Consider the following 20,923-nt stretch of genomic DNA (forward strand, 5'->3'; position numbering starts at 1 on the left):
TCTTTGGAACCGTGATATGGTGGCCACTTTAAATTTCAGGCACATCCTTTTTGGGCTGCGTGAAAACGGAAAAAGACCAGAGCGCTTTTGCAGACTCAACGCACCTCCTTCTACTGGCTTCAAAAGAAAGGCGACCTCATCAGCTAGTAGTAGACCAACCAAGAAAATAACCAACCCTTTGAAGTTACCGCTACATTAATCCATGATACAGGTAAGTCTTTGAACAATAATTCGTTTCGGCTACAAAAAATAGGGCTGTCTATTTTTTCATTCACTTGTCTCAAATTTTTTTAGCAGGCGTCTCATTTATTTTATATTTATTTTATAAAGTGTCTAACTTATTTTTTGAATCGTCTCATTTTAGCTTAAAAAACTGTATCCAGTTTGGCCACTCTCTCGAAATTAAGTTGGTTTGGATCAAAACTTCTTTATTACTTCTTTATAGTTGCTTTTATTCGATTGGCTGTTTATTTTTTCAGTCTTCAAATATCTTTACGGAATGACGAATAAAGATCTAAAGATGTTCCAAGGGGACAGCTTCACAAATTTCAGTGATCTTTGTCGTCAATTTTAGTATTTTTTAGTTGATAGCACTCGATAGTAAAAATTGTTTTAAACTGATCTTTTCATCGAATCATTGTCAAGGATATCCTCTCTTCTAAACGTTCTTGTAGGAAGGAGATCAGCCACAGTTTTCCTTATCTTAGGATGTGATTTATTAAAGAGTAAGTCTATGAGTAAATGAATATAAAGTGTCAATCCCTTTACTACAGGAAACAGCGCGACATAAAGGCAAGACACGCAATTTCATTTCTTAAACTTGCTTATCCTTCACAACCTTGCAGAATAACTTGGATGCAAGTTTCTAAAATTCGAAGGGGGAGTTAAAGTATCGCTGACATTAAATGTCATCTTTTGATACCATGTTTAACCTTTGACCAAAACTTCCCCTTGATTGGATGAAGAAAACGTGAATATGGAGAGATAGACACATCCTATAACAGTATTATAGCTTTCAGCTCATTATTGTCAAGAGCTTTCAACTAATCCAAGGATCAGGTTCTGATAGCTCTATTCAACTCCCACAAGATGCATCTTTATTTTTTCCAATCCGCCACTCTGGGCTGCTAATGGCTTATATATTTGTTTATGAGGTGGAATGCTCCTGATAAGGATATATTGTGTCAATGCACAATCCAGAGAGGCTTAATGACAAGGAAGTTTCTATACACAGTTCTTTGTTTATACACTTGTGATCGACGGCTAACTCACTCGTGTCACGTCACTACCAACGAAGAGCAGGTGGATGTTTGTATTGCAAAATAAAATGGCTGTACATTAGAATAAACAGTCCATTGATACAATAATGGTTAGCCCAAAGTCTATTCGTGAATGAACAATTTGGAAGATAAAATCGATAACGGCAACAGTTTGAACAAGTCAGTAAGATTGACTCCAATTGGTGGTATTCATAGTGGGAGAGCACCTTAGTTCAGTTACAGTTTACCGAGAATTCGGGATGAAAAAAATCCGCCAGCTTTAGATGGAAGCTACAAATAACCAAAAGAGCTTTGATTGTAAAGATACTGAACTACTTTTCTAATGTGACACACCTCGGAGAGTTTCATCTGTAATCTAGATCTAGGCTATGTTGTACACATACCTTGGGTTCGTGGGTCGTGTTGCATTGGTTGGTAATGAACACGATGCTGCTTGTTTATAAAAGGTAATTAATTAGAATCATAGTATATACAAGGGACATGTTCAACAACAGTACTTGGGATTGTGAAAGCATTAGAGGCTGATTAATACAAACTGAATATAGATATACAGAGGGAATAGACTCCGAAGGACCTCCATTTGTGGGTAGAAGCGACGTAAAGAAGCAATGGATAGAAACACTGCAATAAACGTAGTTTAGAATAGGTTGTACAGGGGCCCCAGAAGAGATAAAATGAGGCATGGTTGTAAGTTGTGCATATGAGGGCATCATACACTGATCCAATATCAAGAAATCCCAGCACTGGGTCGTTATGATGATCCACTCGCAGCGAATGGCAAATTTCGAACTGGCAAATGACTTGACTTAGGGTTCAATATGGTTTTCTGAAATCCTTTTGAACGATACCAAAAGGTGATACCATTTCTTGCAGGGATGGTTCAATATATCCAAGGCTTTTTGTAGAACAGAGGGCTAATCTGTTCGGTCTGTAGTCATAAGCGGACATTGATTTTCATTGGCTGTGACATGTTCTTTTCAAAGTACTGTATGCGTGATTACCCCAAGTAGACAAACGAATAAACGGACTGTTACACATTTGATCTAGGTTACATTTAAAAGCAAAGCGCAGTCAGTCGTTATATCACCGTTTCCCCCCACATTATTCTTTATTATGAAAAAAAAGGAATGGTGAATTCATGTAAACAAATAAAAATAGATTTTATAAATGAGAAAGTGACCGAGCCTCATTTGTAAAGGGAAAGGAAAGAAAAAGAGGAAGGTTCAAAATTAAGCAAAAAGTGGCTGATTGAATCCAGTACAACAAACAAGATCGAGTTTTGCCTTGTGGATTTATTTCCTCACTCTCCGTTTTATCTCTTTCTCTCTTTCTTTTTTATTTTATTTTACGAAAAACAGGATGGGCAAGCTTAAAGAGAACGGAGTCCTTAAATCAAAGGAGTCAGTCATGACACTTGGCTTAGTTACATTTGAGGCTATCGTTATTTCCATATTGGAAGGCATGGTCATCATGAACCATCTCGGGCTTGTTCAGAATTGTTCTGCAACAATCGTTGAAGAAGGTACATAAGAAGGAAGGGAAGAGAGAGATTGAATATGCATTAATCCCATTCTTTTAAGGCGTTAGTGAATCCGACTTAATATACCATGCCTTGTTTATCATCTCTCAAGTGTTCCAAGTGGTACTATGTGTAGATGCTTTATATCAAAGAAATACAGGTACTGTCCAAATGGGCTTTCTATTCTGTATTACTTATTCTTTTTGCAGCTCAACTGTGTGCGCTGATTCTTTTTGGATTACTTGTTGTTGGTAAGTTAAAATGATATGTATATATGTATATTCAACATTGCTTATTAACATAATGAATAATAGCGTAAGTAGAACAAGCTGATATATTCACCCTTCAGTTATTGATATCCCTTTTAAAGATATGCAGGCATTCAGTTAAGACAACATGTTATATTGGAAAACGCAGTCTGGTAAACAACATAAAAAAAAAAGCTCTTTGACACGCTTCCATTAGTGGAGATGAGAAATATTGGAAACCAGTTGAATCAAGGTGGAGCAGTACTCTTCAAGGAATGGAAATAGCCAAAGATCATTACGAAAGCATAATGAGACCTATCGAATATACCATCATTGCTCTTATTCCCGCCTTCTTTATCGTCCTGGTGTTCTTTGGCTGGAGACTTCGTAAACAATTCGCTTGGGATAATTATAGGAACTTTTCTGCAGATATGAGGTACTCTTCTTCTATATATACTAGCATATAGAATAGATGACTAACATTCTAACGTGATGATAGAATACGTAATGCGTTAATCACTATCAGCATCCTATTGACCTTGCTTAAATTGGACTTCTTTTTTATTTTTTCATTTGCTGCACAGTTGATACCTTCTGTCAGACTAGGATACTCAGAAACTATTACTGAAACTGTCGTGGTCTTTGTGCTGGGAGCTGCGCTACTGTCACTTGCCATAGCAGCTGTCTATCAAGAAAATAAGTATGCCATGCTCTTGTCAATTCTCTCTGGTATCGGATCCGTTGGTTATTTCATTTACAGACTTTACCTCATTGCAATGCCAAGAGTCAATGAATATGATCCATACTTGCATACAAGGCAATTCTTAATATTTACTACAGTTATCGCCATGGTACTCTTACTGCTCACCATTGCTGTTGCTGTCAAGGCCCTGTTTAATCTTCATCGAGGAGTGTTTGTATTTAAAAACCCCGAACTAAGAAAGAATAACAAAAAACAAGAACAACAGCCACAAACGATTGATCATGACAGCATAGATGATCTTGAGCTGCAAGAAGGAAGAAAAGAAAACGCCAATTTACTTTCCAATGCGAACCACAACAATACCGATAATAAAAACGATATGTGGACAATCGAATAATAATAATCATAATAATCATAATCATATAATAATAAATAACGTTTGCCTCCGATTGCATAATATCTGTAAATAAGATGTTCAAATGCACAAATAAAGAAGCTCTGATCACCCTCTTTTTTTTTTCTTTATTAACAACTTATAATAAAGTGAAACCCATCATAAAATATTGACATCAACGTTCTATAGAGTCGATGATGCATATTACTCCTGGGGATAAATAACATTAAAGAAATATCTGGTTTAATCAACTATTTCAGTACAACTGATGAACGATCTACCACGAAATTTAGCCCACAGAAAAGGGAGAAAGGGTAAATCTATTCCTAAATTTGTTAGTGTGCATTTACACCAATAGGAAAAGGATATTGTCTACCAAAAGGATATATATATGGATAGGAAATACTACATGCACGAAAAAATTCATGACAAAGTGGCTAATGTTACGGGCGCTGCCTCGGGAAACTAACTAATCTAACGCCTCCCAATGGAATATATATTAATGTAAAATACACGTTATTGATCCTAGTTCTTTGTTGATAGAACTGACAACAAAAAATTAGAATAAAGCAGTGACAGCACTTCTTTTTTATTTCTTCTATAGTATCCAACTGCATACAAATTACCTCGATCTTTGATAGAAGACTTCTTTGGAATTGAAAACTTGTAGACGCCTAGGATCTTCCAATAGATGGTTACAATCATACACAGTCATTTCGTTTGTATATGAAAAGAAGTTAACAATGATCTTTTTTATTTATCCTATTTTTTATGCTGTTAGTTTGATCAAAGAACAAAAATCAATCACGTGCAATTAGGATATATCCGTATTTCACATCAGTGAACTGGGCAGCCTTAGACTATGTAGAGACTTTGGTAGTGTGAATTTATATAGTGACAACATAGGCAGTGCCCCAAGGAAGCGCCCGTAGCATTAGCTTATTTTCTGGTGCATGTAGTGTTGGTTCACTGTCTCTCGTTCAACTACATGACAAGACGATCCTGCTATTTTGTATTGCAGCAATGTTTCGTGCGCGTTCTGATATGGGTGCTTTACAATGTAGAAACGTAAAATTTACTTTTAGAAATAACAGTAACTCCAGAAATCTAGCCATGCTCCGGATGATACTGTACATTAGACAATCAAAGGAAGCTCAAACCAAGAAAACAAGGCTCGGGCAGTTAGAACTTGAATCTATGTGCCCGGCAAGAACGACGTGGCTTTTTATAACCAAGACCGAACACCTTCGTCATGAGCTCCCCGAGAACCATTCACTATTCCTGGCATACTTGATGGAACCCAGTAAACTTCGACCATTCAACCCAATTTCAGTAGCGAACATCGTCAAGAAACACATGAAAACAGCAGAGATAGATACAAAAGTATATGGCCCACATTCAATACGTTCAGCAAGCAGCACGAAGATCCGCCGGAGTAGGCAACAAGATAGATAAGATAAAAAAGCATGTTAACTGGGGCCTATATGGCAACAAATTTGAACGGTTCTACTACAAAGCACACTGGCAGCAAGAATATTATATATTATTTTTGTTCTGAAAATCATATCACACCCTCTGTCTTCCTTTCGTCAACTGTGGCATTTGAACATGGCAGAAGCGAAAATTGAATTACATAATAACACATATTGAGTCAAAATAAAACGAATATTGAAGCAATATAAAAACGTAAACTGGTTTTATAAGATGGAAAAGTGTATACAAATGACGTATTTACAAATGGGAGAATACTAAAAACAAAGCTACATAAAACAAACCCAAGAAGTTCCAATTTTTTGTTGAGAAGAGTCTTTAGTATCTAATTCTAAAACTTTAAAACATTGATCTATCGGATCATCTATATTCTTTATCGAAAAGTCCCAGCAGAAAAGATGTTCCTCATACTGCTTTTTACCACGAATTTGGATAATAGCAAATACCTTGGAGTAATCTGGAGATAACTGTATATCTGTAATAGTGTAGTATTGGTTTGGTTTTGGTAAAACAGGAAGTAGCCTGTAGACGATCTTTGCTGTTTGGAGGTCCCAGACATGAATACAATCATTCGTGTCTGGAGTAGGCAATTGCTCTTCTTCACTGTCACTTCTTTCATTACCACTATTCATTGATTGGTAGTAAAGATAAAGCTGATAGGGAGTCATTTGGGCAACATGAGGAGAAGGGTTATGATCTTTCAATGGTGACATATAACCTACTTGTTTAGACTGGGAGAGCTTGTTACGCTGAAGGATCACATTTTGAGTAGAAGGTACAATCTTCAAATGCTGGCTCTTGTTGGATATTTTTCCCTTTGTGAGTAAAAAGTACGGGGTCAGTCGAAGCCGAGTGAAGGCAGTGATATCCTCAGTCGCCCACTCCATCCTTGGTGAAGCTTGTGGTATTTTCAATTCATATACAAGAGATCCTGTCAAAAGGGAAAAGATCAAGATGGGGCCGGAAGCATCCGGGGCACAAGCGACTAAATTATGATTTGCAGCAATTTCACCTACACCTTGATACCAATCATTTCGTTCAGACAAGTAGCGGGAAATATCGATCATGCCACGTTGAGTAGGCCTTTGAAGATTTTTTGTCTTGTCAGTCATATTGAGATCCCACACTTGGATCATACTATCCGCGCCGCCGCTTAAAACAGCTATAGAGGGGTTTGTTTTTATAAAGCCAGCGTTCTTTCCTGTTAATCATGACTAACCTTCGTCATTCATGCTAATGCATAATACCCTTCCACGGTGTCCGTGCCACATCCTCACCAAGGACCTTTTCTCTAGATCCCATATGGCAACAGTACCGTTCAAACCACCTGTAACCAACCAAGGTGTGGATGGAAGTGTATGGTGACAAACAATGGTGTGTGATGCTGCAGCTTCTGGCCAACCGGGCAATTCAAGATTTGACCATTGTATATACTGTTTTTCATGTGTCTGTGGTGATTGAATCATCAAACTCTGTTCAGATGCCGTTTGATAGTTTGGATTTGATCGAATGATGGATCCATTGTAAGCAAGAGTGAGCGTGGTAAACATACCATGTTCTTGAGGATCACCAATAACGGCGCAGGGGATGAGTGTGTCTGTTGATCTATCTTGGTCTACTTCAGGATAATATCCCGTACAGTGACCGGTATACCAGTTTTTGGTTATTCTATACATATCCTGCCATGTTCTCTTTTGCTTTCCGAGTAAGCTGTTTGTTTGTGTTAGTTCGGGAAATTGAAGTGACCAGAAACGCCTTGTCTTTAGGAAATCACGGCGACAGGCTCTTGACCAGATCAGTTCGTCAAAGTGAGTAATGGCGTTGTGCCATTGTCGGCACACTCTACTACAGGAAGCTAAAGTTGGGCCGTCCAAGTGAATAAATATAGATAATAAAAGTTCCGTTGGGAAACGGCCGTTTGAATGATGTGTGATGCTCATTGTGTTAAATTGTAAGGAAGAAAGATAAGAAAAAAAAAAAAAAAAACAGGAAAATAATATCTTGTAGTTTGAACTGTCTTTTTATTTTGTCCTCGGGTTATTTTTGTATTTCTTTTCTGGACAGCAAGCACTTTTGCCTCCATTGTTAATGAGATCTTGACAGCATTTGTCAAGTTTATCTATCAAGTCTTGACACTTTGACTCTTGGTAGTTGTTCTTTGCTAAACAGTCTTGGATATCACAGGCTAAACTTGATGATCAACAATACTATATTCATATTGAAGTCCTATTTACCATATTTTTGGCACGGAGGTTTCTATATATCAAAGATGAGTACTGTATCCATAGCAATAGTAACTATAGTACCCTTTTACCTGTTGGTTTGACATCACTTTGAAATAAAAAGGGAAGAGAAAGGCAAAATAAGAAATTGATTCCCCGCTTTAGGTTGTAAAGAAAAGAAAAAAAAAAAAAAGTAAAGGAAGGAGGGACAACAAGCAAAATGAATAGAGGGAGAGAACCTCGTTTATTGTCATGTATTATTTAAATTAAATTTACTAAATGCAGCATAATGGCTTGTCCATTTCATTTCTACCAATGTTACACACTCTGGTCTATCTTTTACATTGGAAAATGAGACTTACCAAATCATATAAAAATGTAACCTTTGATTTATTTCTTATTTGTTTATTTTTTCCTTTTGTTTTTTTTTTCTTCTTCTTCCTTCTGTAACTTGTTGCCATTCTCCCTTTTTGTTGTCTTATGGAAGTAGTTTATACTGTGCACAAGTTTGTAGCAGAAAATGTCGACGAGATCTCACTTGACGTAGGAGAGAAAGTGGTTGTGTTCGAAAAAGACGAAGGATACAATGACGGTTGGTGGAAGGTACTGGATATTAGAGTATAATCTTGTACTTGACATTAATATATATATATAAACAGGGCCGCAACGAAAAGGGGGAGATCGGTTTATTTCCTATTACATACACATCTTCAACGCCACCAAGAGAAAATATAGAGGAAGGGATGGCCAAATTAAGGATAAGCAGTAGTCATTTGAGCATGTCCTCGAAGAATATACAGTCCATTGTCAAGCAATCATTAAACAACCCAGCATTAAGAATGAAGCCTATTGAAGAGTGGTCATCCGATCAAGTTGCTCTGTGGTTAATCGACGTTGGTTTTGACAAGAGACTTGCCGATACATTCAAAGAACAGGAAATCACAGGAGACATCTTATTAGAATTGACTCTGGATTCCCTAAAAGAGTTACAGATTGATACGTTTGGAAAACGATTCAAGATACATGGTGCAATCACGGCCTTAAAGAAAGAAATGAAAACTATAAAAGTAATGTATTTTTTTAAACACTTTGATTTCGTATTCACATTCATCATCTGCAGTACACTCCTTCAACTGATTCCCGACTAAACTCACCATTACCTGAAAAACCATATTACAATAATAATCACACTAGACATCCATATCCTGACGATGATTTGGTTTCTGATTACAGCACAGTCATTCGAAACTCACAACTAGTGAATTCTATCAACAATAGTAAAAGACCCTCTATAGATTCAGCTATGTCATCCTCTCAAAGGACCGTATCTCAGAATAATAACTTATCTAGAAATTCAAGTCAAATAAGCCACACCAGTAGTGTTTACAGACAAGATCATAGTATGCAAGAACTTGGACGAAGACATACGTTGAATGCTACATTCAGTAGCAACAATATGCAAGAGGTAAACATCTTGACACCGTGGTTATATGACTGACCCATGTGCTTTTTCTCACCTGACTAAACAGAGTAATAGCAAATACAACTTTATGAGATCATCATTACTCCCTTCTACAAACAAGTTACAGTCTATCCTGCCGTCCTCGAACATGGTACGACGTTCGGAGGACGTGCCAATGGCGCCTGAGCTCTCTTTAATACCTGATATGGAAGGCTGGTTATATAAGCAAGGTGACAAGTACAAGAATTGGAATAAGCGATGGTTTGTACTTAAAGCAAACAATCTATTCTATTTCAAAAGCCCAAAGGTAAAACATATACAGCAAACAAAAGAAGACGTCCTGACTTTTCCCTTTAAAGGCAATCAGAATGAAAGGCATTATCAATTTAAAAGGATACAAGATTGAAGTAGATAGCTCAATTCAACCAGGAAAATACTGCTTCAAGGCACAGCATGAAAAAGAAAGGACATTTTATTTTTACACAGATCAAGAAAGATACATGAAGGAATGGTTGAAAGCGCTGATGAAGGCAACTATTGAAAGAGACTACGGAACTCCCGTTATGTCTTCTAGTACGATTCCGACTGTCTCCTTGGAAACTGCTCGTCGAATGCGTCCTCGCCCCCCATCAACCATATTTCATCCACAGCAACAAAAAAGTCCCTCTTCATCCTACCGACACAACAGTATTACTAGCAACACTGGATTGGCACCTATGGAAGAACATCCAGAAGAACTCAACTTTCAACAATCATTTTCATCACCGCTATCAAGCACAACAGGCAGCCGCACACCATCCATGATGAGTCCAAGATTGCGAGGCGTGCCGATGGATAACGTGTCTGAGTATTCCTTTGATCACCGCACAAAACTAAAGGATTCTGGATTTACGAGTACAAGTGGCGTTATGATGATCAGTCCAAGCACGACGCAGAGTAGTAGTAGCAGCTCTACAACAACAGCAAGGAAAATGGTTTCGCCCATCCACAACGCGTCGTCTATCGCGCCCAGCGTGTCATTTTATCCAGATGAGGAAGACGAGGATTTGATTGACCCTGAAAACATGAGTGTCATTGAATCAAGTCGACATAATCATCTGGCAGTGGAAGATCTACCTTCGTCAAGGCACTATCAACCTACTCCAGAGAACCAGCGTGAGTTACTGATGAAAAGGAAGGAATATATTGACTGGATCAATATACATGTGCATGATCCCATTCGTGATTTGACAGAGCTATCGACAGGCGAGATTCTGCTAGAATTGCTGGAAAATTTAGGCGGTAAGGAGATCAGACGATGTCCTGTTAACCTTAATCAGTCTGTTTACTCTCAAATGATGGATCGAATGATTACTGCTTTTGAATTTATGCATCAGGAGGGCATTGATCTCGACGGGGGATATACATTCAGAGGTAATACAGCCTTCCTTTGCTGTTATAAATTAATACTAATTATGAATCAATAGATATACTTAACGGTCATGAAATCAAAATCATGGCATTGCTTGATGCCATTAAGTCCTGGTATGATAATTCAGTATCTCTCGCATTATCCCCTAAACAAAACAATGGTAAAAAGATGGCAAGTGGTGGTACGTTTGGCGAAGAAGAACAGAACAAGTTACGGAGCTTAGATGACACGGAGAGTATTGTGATATAAAAAAATGTACACTATTTATGTATTATTTTACTACATTCTATATTATATTTCTTAATAAATCTATTTCTACAATATATCACTGTGCTAATGAAAGGCATGGAGCATAAAACAGTTTACCAGTGATTGCTCCAACAATCGTCTTGATCGTAACTACTAACCAAAGCGTGACTAGACAGCAAGTAAAGATAGCAGCTAGGACATTGAAAAACATGGAATCGAGTACCTTGCCAATAGCCAATGTTGCTGCTGTATAGACGCCCAACGGGAAAGTGAGTCCCCACCAACCCATGTTGAATGGGATCTTGTGTTTGACTGTAATACCGACAGAGAAAATAGCCACAACCAGGTACCATAAACCATAGCCCCAAAGAAAGAGTGCAAGGATAAAGCCTAGACTGTACGCGACATTACCTAATCCAGGAATGTAACGATCTCCTAATAACTTTTGTGCGCCAGATCCTAGCTGAATCATGCCGTATGCTCCCTGGCCAAGCGGACCTAAAGGCAGCAAAGAGCTAATAATAACCTCCTTGGGAGGAAGCTTGTGGACAGCAAGTCTATAAAAATAAATGACGATGATCGAGAGTGCTAATAAGATGCCTATGCCCATGGTTACATACGACACAATGAGAATGATTAAGCCTCTCTGCTCATCCAAATAGTGACATAACAACCCTCCTGATGCTGCAGTGACAACAGCAGGTACAATAGGGAGTAACCAAGTGCCGTTCATTGTTTCCAAGGCATGTGTGTGGTGCACTATAAAATAAAAGGGCACTAAAAAGCAACTAACAAGCGTCAAGGCAAATTCGATACACCAGAGAGTGAAAGCGAGGTTCAGAGCCCAGGCATATTTGTCGGTGAGCGCAATCGTAATAAAGTTTGTTATAGTTGTTAATCCCATAGGAATCGTGCCAACAAACATGCTCTGTGCTGGATGCTGAAGCATGAGAAAGAATATTGTAGGAAACAGTACATAGCGAAGTACGGTAATGATTGTAAAGACGCTGTAAATGACGACGTTGAACAGAAACAAAACAAGTGCAATCGTTTGCAGTCCAGAAAATTGAAAAGGAAATGTCTGCAACAGAATGGCAACTATGCCTGTTCCCATGGTAACGCTAAACCATGATGGAGTGAAATGTCGAACGATCTCTACTAAATTCTTGTCCTTTTTTTCTGTCATAAAGAAAGAAAGCGCATGTCAGAATTGACTTTCTTTTTAAGTAAGACAGTGCTCCGCATTGCGCCATTTTACGTCTTAAACCTTATCGCTCAGAGCGCACCATACAGTTTTCTCTTTACACAATGCAGCCTTGATTGTATTTATGTGCAAGCAAGGAAACGTTTGCGGACTTGTCTTCCTTGGCATACCTTTGTGAACATTATTCACGTTTGTAGAAAACATACTATTGGATGAGTAATAAGTCAATCTCATCAAGATGCCTCATCTATCTATGGCTGGGTTTTGAAAAGCGATAAAGCATCATCAAATGACGAGAGATTTACGAACCATATCATAATGTGGCCCTGAAAGGATGCTTTGGAGGTTTGGTAACTATCCTAAATTGTGACAAGGGCTCCCATCTGTGTGATGATAGACTTTTTACTTTTTGCTGTGGCAGCTCTGTTGATACCTACATTTTTTCATACATCTCGTATGATTTTCCTAGGCAGTGACCACATCACAGTGAAATAGCACAAGAATTTTAACATTGGTATGTCTGATCATAGGTTTATTCTACACAAACATCTTACTGAGACTTTGATTAAGATTTTTCTTGACCAATTAAACATTGTATTATTCAGAAAAGTAGATGCATGATCACTATGCAAAGAACAAAATGGTCTTACCAGTCATCCAATGAGTACTACTTTTGTCTTTTTTTTTCGAGTCATTATCACTACATACCTAACCATACCTAACCAAGCTTAATCCTTCTCGCCGCACTCTCAGCATTACTTTGGCTCGTCAGAAACAAACAGTTTCTGCTATTGTACATTTTAGTGTATTTGATACGGTGGTCATCCAAAAGAATGAAGAGGTATAGTGGCAGAAACACATTTATTTTCTGTAAAGGTTCATAAATGTTCATTGCTGTTATTGTCTTTCTGTTGTGATGGATTCTTACAAAATCCGTGTAATACACATTTTATCTACAAATTTCAGGTTACTTTAGCATTCACTTTAAAAGAAAGTATTTTGGATGTACACCGTTGCATAATTCTTGCTTGTGCAAGCCAAGACATTCCTTCATTTCTCGTTCAACTCTCATGCGAACATAAGCTCCAATCAACCATTCACAAAGCGGGGTGTTCATAGCGTTTGTGTGTGTATATAAGAAAAAGCAGGGTTTTGCTATTTACAAAATACCATTCTTTGATCATAGATGACTTCTTAGAATTCTTCTTTTAGACAGCATTTGGATTTGTACCTGACCAATTGTCGATCTGAGACCAAGAGCTTAAGCACAAAAAGGAGAGGATTTATTCCGAAGAACCTTATTTAAACTTTTAATGTAATAAGCGGTAAATTTCTATTCCAGTTCTATTGTTATGTCATTGTGAAGCTTCATCATATCTTATTGTATTCATTGGCCCTCTACATGCCTCAGTGCAGCTTACTGTCAACCTTGAATCATAAATGTTTTAATGCAAATACTATACGATATAAGCTACATATAAGACACATTCAGGATTATTGCATGGATTTATCATGTCCAATTAGAATTGGGCATGTGCTGTGCAAATAATAAAACCTATATTTTGGGTGTGCGTAGTGCCTCCCTTTTTTTTTTTATCGACCGCCCTTGCTGGAATTATCTTTTTTATTACTAATGAATTCACGAATTATTTTGACAGGCCTAAAAAGATCTACATGCTCAAGGGCAATCCCACAGCTAAGAAGCTATGTCCAAAGAAATTTAATGACAAAGAGCCACAACTTATGGGCTACTCGCTTTAATGCGCAGTATATGCCTTCTCTTTTAGCACGTCAACAAGGTTAGATTATTATCATTACTGTTGTCATTTCACTTTATTCATCCTGTGTTTATAGTGCGCAACATGTTTATCCAAACTGAGCAAACCCCCAATGACGATTCCTTAAAATTTATTCCTGGCACACCTGTGCTAGGTAATGGTACAGCAGAATTCCTTGACGTTCGATCTTCAATGAAATCTCCACTTGCAAAGCAACTCTTCCAAATTGAAGGTGTTGCAGGTGTCTTCTTTGGACCTGACTTTATCACTATCTCAAAGGAATCTACTGCAGAATGGCAATTGATGAAACCTGATATTTATTCTGCCATCATGAACCACTTTACCTCAGGACAACCCATTGTATTCGATGAAGGGGATTTGGCAGCAAGTGATACAACCATTCATCCTGACGATCCAGAAGAGGTTCAAATGATTAAAGAGTTACTTGATACACGTATTCGACCTTCTATTCAAGAAGATGGTGGTGATATCGAATACTGTGGCTTTGAAAATGGCATTGTGAAGCTCAAGCTGAAAGGTAGCTGCAGAGGCTGTGATAGTGCAGTTGTGACATTAAAGAATGGTATTGAAAACATGTTGATGCATTATATCCCAGAAGTTCAGGGTGTAGAACAAGTCATTGATGAAAATGAATCAGTTGCCCTTCAAGAATTTGATAAACTTGAAAAGAAGTTGGGTGAAAAACAATAAGCGCTTTTTTTTATTTATTCAATAAAAACTTAATCTTTCTCAAGATTGATTGCATTTCCAAATTTAGCATACAACGATTTCTTAAGTTCGTCCATCTTTTCTTGTATGTTGTCTATGTTCTGTTTTGTTTCTTCTATTAATAAATCAAGTCTTTCTGAATCTTTTTCGATTTTCTCAGTTGCTTCAGAAACACTAATGTGAACAAAGGCATCACCAATTTTGTATCGGACAGGCTCATCTTCATCAGCTAATTCCAGTTCCATGGCAACGTCATCCAAATACTCTTTCTCTTTCTAAAAGCAACCCTTTAATATTTTTATACAAGTCAGTTTACTTTGTTTACCTTGAGTTTTTCATATTCCTCTTCGAGGTCGTCGATTTTGGCATTATATTTACTGAATTCATTGATGCGTTCCTGATCAATCCAAGTCACTTCAACATCACCATCTGCCTCTTCCTTCTCGTTTAGCTATGGGAGCTGTCATAAGTGGGAAAGAAAGTATTTATTAACGTTTATTTCTAACCATTCTAATATTTGACATCTTTATATGTATCTTTTTTGTATTGGAAAGACTTGAAAAAAAGTTACAGCGCGTTACTTTTACTTTCTTTTAATGTCCGACAGAAGTCTGTATCAAGTGAAGAACTCAATACAACAGGAATGCATTCAAAGAGAGAAGAGAGAGAGGGGGATTACAGTAAGTTCATTAAATGAGATGAATTCAAAAGTGACGAACTTATGTTTGATAAACTAGTTCCATCTGTCTGAAAAAGAGTCTTCAGTCTATTATGCGTAATTGCTTGGTTATTCGTACAAAAAAGCATGTTCATCTTTTCTCTAGTCTGCTCTTGCTAATTCTTTCAGAGAGCATACTACATCATACTGAAAGTCTTCCCCTACTTTAAGAAATATAAAAGTAGAACTGTAGTACGTAAAGGTAGTCTTGACTACACGATACGTGTGTGATATAAAAGTACTGATTGAGCTTGTTTATCCCTTAATTTCATTTTATGCTAAAGAATATAAAGATAATGTGCATTCAAGAGAAATCTTATTGGTACTTTATTTTCGTATTTTGAAAAAGGACGCTCCCTGACTTTTTCTCTGCATGTAAAGGGAAACAAGTGCATGAATAAAGTATCATGGTTTATATAAATGCGTGGGCCCTCAACTTAGATCATGGTAAGTATCCTTAGACTATTATTGCAGAAGAAGGGTAATACAACATGGGCCATGTCAAATTTGACCCTTTATAACGTATGTCTTTGAAGGCGTATTAAGGTTAGGTGACCCATCTTTTTTTGTTTATATTCTCCTATTATCACAAGGGGGCCGCGATGAATAAAAGAAGTGCAAATGTATTAAGCGAATAAATAAAAAGCCAGTTCTCTTTCTTTCTTCTTTTCACTTTCTTTTTAATTCTTGCAGCTTTTCATCATGTATTACTCTTTTGATTTTATTGCAAAAGTAACACGATTGTGTATTGAAGAAATACGTCAAAGAGGTAAGAATGCAGTAAGTTCTAGAGTTGATTATATAAACAATATGTATAGGCTTTCAAGAGCGTAAAATATTTCGTAAAACAGGTAATTTAGTTGACTGTAAAGATATAACAATCTCCAATATCCTCTCTGATAGTGCCAAACTATGGACTGTTTATCAAGATATTCAATAAGCGAGACTTTACTGCCAACGACCTATCCTATGTCGACATTCACTCCGTGGCTACTTTGATGCAGGTAGCGCTTTGGTCTACACCGGACAGAATCATTTCAAAAAAAGCTTGGAGAAAGATCAATTACGAGAGTAACTATAATCATATGTTGGGATTAGCTCGTCTTATTTATCAATTTTCCCTCCCCCTTAAAATATATAGCTTGTACATTATCCAATCTATCTTCTATTATCCCTAACAAAAGTCAACAACTCTTGATTGAAATTCTAGACTTTCTCGTCGAATTATTACAACATAAACATGTCAATCTTATGGACGCTTACAAATTAGGTGACTCGTTAGGTAAAGTGGTACTAGGGCCAAGTGATTGCAGTCAAATAATGGAAGAAAAGTCGGGGCACTTTTTAACTCGTTTGATCATTGAACATGCTAAAATCACAAGCCGTAAAAGTGCGCAATCGGGATTGTCATACTCTCGAACGGATTCAGGTTATGACATGTCCTCTGTTTATTCGAGCGTTAATTATATGGAATATCAACCACTGTGTAAGACGGAGGGAACAAGAGCAAGGGCAAAGTGCTACAGTCGTATCATTGCCAAGATAAACAGAAATTCGTCTGATTGGGTTGAAAATGCTGATGGTATTCAGAGCATGATGGATAATGACTATGATATCGTACCAGAACCTCCAGAAAAGCCTTGGATATCTATCTTTGTCTCTCCAGATTCACTTAGGGCAACTGACAAAGATATGAGGGTATCGTCTTCGCTGTATCGTATATTGAACGAGGCCGTAAAGGCACCGGCCGTGGTACCTGAAGATCCTTTTGAAGCATCTTTCTTGTTTAACAAAACCAAGGCATGCTATGCAGAGCATCAAATTCATGAAGCATTCAATCAGTTTCTTCAGCTCCAAACTCGCACAGATCAGCTTACATCTAATAATATAGAGGATAAAGCAAATCCTTTGAGAAAGCTAAATAGCTCTCTTTCTAATTTGAAATTGAATATAAGAAGATACCGCTCAAGGGTGGATCTATTGGAAGATAGTGCCATCAGTGAAGACACGGTCATTAATGAAAGTAACGTCACTGATTCAGAAAATATAAACATGCATCGACATCAGCATCACATTCATTATGTACAGCAACAACAACAACAACAACCTAGCCATAATCATCACCACCAGCACAAGTCTGGTCTATCCAACATGAAAGGTGCAATGAGAAAGATGGCTAAAATAGCCGGAGACAGGAAAATTAGTAAAATCTTGATATAATCACATCAAACTAGATTTCATACTTAATAAAAGTTATGTTTAATGAATCTGTTTGTTTCTCAATATTTTTAAAAGTATCAAGTACGCAGAGTGTTTACTAGTAGCATATCACTCTTGGAACAAAATCAACAGCTGTTCCTGCTCGGTATCGCTGAAAGAAGTTCTGGACTTGAATAGAACACTTTGGCTTCTTAGTGCCCCTTTTGTAGTTATGTTTGGCTTCTCTTTGATGTTTTGATCATGACTAAGCCCAAGCTTTTCATTGATAACAGTAATGATCGTCGTGAACATGAAAGAAGTGACAAGTTGTTATGAATTATTATAATACTTTATAATCTTGTTGTACAGCATACATTCTACATTAAATCTTCACTATAAACTTGTAATATTCAGCTTTTTTTTTTAATAGTCTAATTCACGCAAGCCATGGACCTAATTGACCATTTCAAATCTAAAGCTGAATAACAGCAAGAAAGAGGAAACTTTACTACTTTTTATATTGAATCAAAGCGGCCGGACTGTGATCGTAAATTATCAAAAGAAGGACGATTTTTCCAAATGAATGAAACAGATGCACGTAGATTGACAGATAAAGCTGAAAATGACCAACTCGAGCAAAATGCACATTGATAATTTAATCACCGCACAATGAAGCATGAGTTTCTTCGTTCTGCGCAAAAAGAAAAAGGTACGGGGCACAAAAAAAAGTATCTTATAACACACAAAATAAAAAGCGGGTTGAAAAAAAAAAAAGGTAATGTTTTAACATCACCCCCTTCTATTATAAAGCAAAGAATAGGCATGAGTAATATTGGTTTTATGATCAAACAAAGTGTTTATACATGAAAAAGTAGAAAGAAAGGAGATCTAAAGGATTGAACTCTGATTCAGCCTTTTCATTAGCTCTTGAGGTTAATAGGAACAGTATACAACTTCAAAGAAAGAAAGTTGGCCATGGAATAAAAAGAATTCATTATCAGTTTCAGATACTTACCTTATAGAATGTTCAAGAACGTGATTAATCTGGGATTTGCGTATCAGATATGTTTCTTCCTTTTTTTCTCCTATTTTTTCACTTGCACACAAACACAAAAAGAATGATCAAGTGTATCCACAGAACTGACAACAGAAAGTAATAGCTAACTGGATGGTCTGTGCACATTACATGAGATACAATAGAGTATCACCCAGGCTCATAGTATATGCATGATTGATCTGACTCTTGAATAATATGCTTCTCCTTTAAGGAGGAAAGGGACCTAGGTCTTGTAATAAACACATACAATAGCATAATAAATATGCGTGGTGAGGAAACAATAATAAATTGCTCTTTATTACTGTATCAATATGGCCTGATATTTGGGTGCCACGAGCTGCTAGGCAATGAAGCAGATGAAGTCTGTTACATGTATATATTTGTATATACACTTGAAGCTTTTCTCTCTCTCTTGGCTGCTGTTATGACGTCTTTATATTTAAGTCAGTAAACCTCTCTGAGTTTGTATAACGTGCTGATAGCAAGACAGGACCTGGTTTGTCGTTTGCAGTATGAAAACACACTTCAATCAGTTGTAGAATAGCAAAATGTAGTAATTGAGGCGGCTTTTAATATAATTTTGATCCTTTTTTCATTTTATATTGTCCTTGTGCATTGTTACTGCAACTCATGACCTTTCTCACTAGTGTCGTAGAGCAGTGTAATTCTTACATAATTCTCAAAGTCACCTTATCGAAAAAGAATAATGTAAGGACCCAAACCAATGACGAGTATGCGAATATACAGAGTAAATGTGGGTACGTATATTTCCCAAAAGACTAGAGATGCTAAAAAAAAAAGTTGTGAACAAGACAACAAAATGATCTTTTTCCCTCTTTCTCTCATTATGTGAAGGCGTGCTCCTCTTTGCAGCACTTACTTGCTGTTGGATATTATTAGAGTTAAATCAAATTCCCTTTTTTTTTCTCTCTCTATTTTTTATTTTTCCTTTTCTTTCTGCTTTTTATTCACATTAATTACCTCTTGTCAATAGTCCTTCTTCTTCTTTTCTCTCTTTTATCTTATACTTTACCTTATTTGCTCTTCTTTTAGTGTGTTTAATCTCAAGAGATAGCCTCTGATACATATAACATGGATAAAAAAGTAAGAGTTAAAGTAATAATAATAAAACACAATGATGCACATAAGTACCGAGAAAATAAAAGATAAACAGTACATCTGTGTGCATCAATGAGTGTTGACGATGACTTAATTGAAAAGCATTATCTTACTAACTCTTAGGGTGAACCTTGTGCAGAATAAAGTATTTAAGCCATTTGTACTATTCAACAATAACGAAACGTTGAGCGAACCCAATGCTAGTAGTCGAAAGGAAGCGATAGAATCACATTGGTTAAAAGTAGAACGATTTCTTGAACATAATACACGCATTTGGATGAACGAGGGCGCATACTTTTATGATACGTTTTCAAAGGCAAACGCAGCAGGTACAGAGAAAAATAATTGTACAAAAAAGGAATTGAAATAGTCCGTCATTGTTTATTCATCCTTTTTGTTATCGTTCTCTTGTTGAATCAATAGACGAGCACATGGACTGTATATCAGCTGCTAATAAGAGAGTCAATTACTATACCGACTCAGCGTTCAGTTACCTTGCACCTACGTCGCCTTCTATTGACAATAAACAAGAAGATCAATCCATAATTGACGCATTAGAACCAAGAACGAGAACTGAAACACCACCTCCATTATACTTTATAGGCACAGACAGAGAAGGAACTATTCCCGACCTCCCTATTCGTGAAGAAAACAATAATATCAACAGAGAACAGTTTGAGAGCAGACAACCTAAACCAATTTCTACAAAATTTATCTCTGAACCCCAGTTCTATCACGTTCATAAACCCCATTTGTGCCGTAAAAAAAGAAGAGGAAACTTGCCAAAGGAAGTAACCGAGTTTCTGAAACGATGGTTGATTTTGCATAAACGGCATCCGTATCCAACCGAAAGGGAAAAACAAGAGCTTGCGGATGAAACAGGTCTCGGAGTGAACCAAATAAGTAATTGGTTTATTAATGCGCGTCGACGTATCCTACAACCTTTACTTGAATCCGAAAGCCAGCAAGCAAGACAAATGCCCGAAGCAAGCCATAGTACAGCTAGCAGAAGTTCAAGCTACTTTATCAACTATCCGAGCGAGAGATCGCGAAGCAGTAGTATTGATACATACATGATAGAACAAGAAGCAACGCGTCAATCTGATGGTAAATATACGGATAACGATCCCTTTGCCAATC

At 37.1% G+C, this 20,923-nt stretch overlaps 9 protein-coding genes across 9 annotated transcripts; 5 read left to right on the forward strand and 4 right to left on the reverse strand.

Annotated features, from left to right (window-relative positions):
- Positions 1 to 2,639: 2,639 nt before the first annotated feature.
- Positions 2,640 to 4,147, forward strand: RHIMIDRAFT_233671 (uncharacterized protein; the record flags this gene model as incomplete). Its single annotated transcript, XM_023608009.1, has 6 exons — positions 2,640 to 2,802; positions 2,861 to 2,959; positions 3,009 to 3,050; positions 3,178 to 3,220; positions 3,265 to 3,483; positions 3,547 to 4,147. 6 exons carry the CDS (start codon positions 2,640 to 2,642, stop codon positions 4,145 to 4,147), a joined length of 1,167 nt encoding a protein of 388 aa, XP_023469775.1.
- A 1,696-nt stretch (positions 4,148 to 5,843) lies between these two features.
- On the reverse strand, positions 5,844 to 7,598 carry RHIMIDRAFT_56956 (WD40 repeat-like protein). The gene is made up of 2 exons (XM_023615420.1): positions 6,855 to 7,598; positions 5,844 to 6,797 (listed from the first exon to the last, which is right to left on the reverse strand). Exons 1-2 carry the CDS (start codon positions 7,573 to 7,575, stop codon positions 5,905 to 5,907), a joined length of 1,614 nt encoding a protein of 537 aa, XP_023469776.1. The 5' UTR covers positions 7,576 to 7,598; the 3' UTR covers positions 5,844 to 5,904.
- A 36-nt stretch (positions 7,599 to 7,634) lies between these two features.
- RHIMIDRAFT_265116 (mature T-cell proliferation 1 neighbor protein-like protein) lies at positions 7,635 to 8,043 on the reverse strand. The gene is made up of 3 exons (XM_023611791.1): positions 7,950 to 8,043; positions 7,870 to 7,891; positions 7,635 to 7,820 (listed from the first exon to the last, which is right to left on the reverse strand). The coding sequence occupies exons 1-3, from the start codon at positions 7,962 to 7,964 to the stop codon at positions 7,657 to 7,659; spliced, it is 201 nt and encodes a 66-aa protein (XP_023469777.1). The 5' UTR covers positions 7,965 to 8,043; the 3' UTR covers positions 7,635 to 7,656.
- Positions 8,044 to 8,337: 294 nt separating this feature from the next.
- RHIMIDRAFT_246660 (PH-domain-containing protein) lies at positions 8,338 to 10,979 on the forward strand (the record flags this gene model as incomplete). The annotated part of the gene is made up of 6 exons (XM_023610336.1): positions 8,338 to 8,460; positions 8,517 to 8,924; positions 8,978 to 9,322; positions 9,387 to 9,626; positions 9,679 to 10,732; positions 10,786 to 10,979. The coding sequence occupies 6 exons, from the start codon at positions 8,338 to 8,340 to the stop codon at positions 10,977 to 10,979; spliced, it is 2,364 nt and encodes a 787-aa protein (XP_023469778.1).
- RHIMIDRAFT_56992 (C4-dicarboxylate transporter/malic acid transport protein) lies at positions 10,921 to 12,344 on the reverse strand. Its single transcript, XM_023615421.1, has one exon. It carries the CDS (start codon positions 12,163 to 12,165, stop codon positions 11,056 to 11,058), a length of 1,110 nt encoding a protein of 369 aa, XP_023469779.1. The 5' UTR covers positions 12,166 to 12,344; the 3' UTR covers positions 10,921 to 11,055.
- Positions 12,345 to 13,906: 1,562 nt separating this feature from the next.
- Positions 13,907 to 14,672, forward strand: RHIMIDRAFT_233676 (HIRA-interacting protein 5; the record flags this gene model as incomplete). Its single annotated transcript, XM_023608010.1, has 2 exons — positions 13,907 to 13,982; positions 14,038 to 14,672. The coding sequence occupies 2 exons, from the start codon at positions 13,907 to 13,909 to the stop codon at positions 14,670 to 14,672; spliced, it is 711 nt and encodes a 236-aa protein (XP_023469780.1).
- A 29-nt stretch (positions 14,673 to 14,701) lies between these two features.
- RHIMIDRAFT_197854 (Prefoldin, subunit 4) lies at positions 14,702 to 15,114 on the reverse strand (the record flags this gene model as incomplete). The annotated part of the gene is made up of 2 exons (XM_023606235.1): positions 14,702 to 14,965; positions 15,016 to 15,114. Coding segments are annotated over 2 exons (363 nt in total), but the record flags the coding sequence as incomplete, so codon positions are not given.
- A 996-nt stretch (positions 15,115 to 16,110) lies between these two features.
- RHIMIDRAFT_233678 (uncharacterized protein) lies at positions 16,111 to 17,628 on the forward strand (the record flags this gene model as incomplete). Its single annotated transcript, XM_023608011.1, has 4 exons — positions 16,111 to 16,177; positions 16,227 to 16,259; positions 16,312 to 16,479; positions 16,550 to 17,628. 4 exons carry the CDS (start codon positions 16,111 to 16,113, stop codon positions 17,626 to 17,628), a joined length of 1,347 nt encoding a protein of 448 aa, XP_023469782.1.
- Positions 17,629 to 20,550: 2,922 nt separating this feature from the next.
- RHIMIDRAFT_185170 (uncharacterized protein) lies at positions 20,551 to 20,715 on the forward strand (the record flags this gene model as incomplete). The annotated part of the gene is made up of 1 exon (XM_023605844.1): positions 20,551 to 20,715. A coding segment is annotated over one exon (165 nt), but the record flags the coding sequence as incomplete, so codon positions are not given.
- Between the last annotated feature and the right edge of the window lie 208 nt (positions 20,716 to 20,923).

Source organism: Rhizopus microsporus (genome assembly GCF_002708625.1).
Source record: "Rhizopus microsporus ATCC 52813 unplaced genomic scaffold scaffold_2, whole genome shotgun sequence".
In the NCBI taxonomy this organism is placed as follows: domain Eukaryota; kingdom Fungi; phylum Mucoromycota; class Mucoromycetes; order Mucorales; family Rhizopodaceae; genus Rhizopus; species Rhizopus microsporus.

What these genes read in the sequence shown, in the direction of transcription:
- RHIMIDRAFT_56956 (XM_023615420.1), bottom strand. Translation starts at nt 7,575, where the DNA reads ATGAGCATCACACATCATTCAAACGGCCGTTTCCCAACGGAACTTTTA. An exon ending in CATTAGCATGAATGACGAAG is followed by an intron (nt 6,798 to 6,854) that starts GTTAGTCATGAT and finishes ACCCCTCTATAG; the next exon opens with CTGTTTTAAGCGGCGGCGCG.
- RHIMIDRAFT_265116 (XM_023611791.1), bottom strand. An exon ending in ACCTCCGTGCCAAAAATATG is followed by an intron (nt 7,821 to 7,869) that starts GTAAATAGGACT and finishes CATCAAGTTTAG; the next exon opens with CCTGTGATATCCAAGACTGT.
- RHIMIDRAFT_56992 (XM_023615421.1), bottom strand. Translation starts at nt 12,165, where the DNA reads ATGACAGAAAAAAAGGACAAGAATTTAGTAGAGATCGTTCGACATTTC.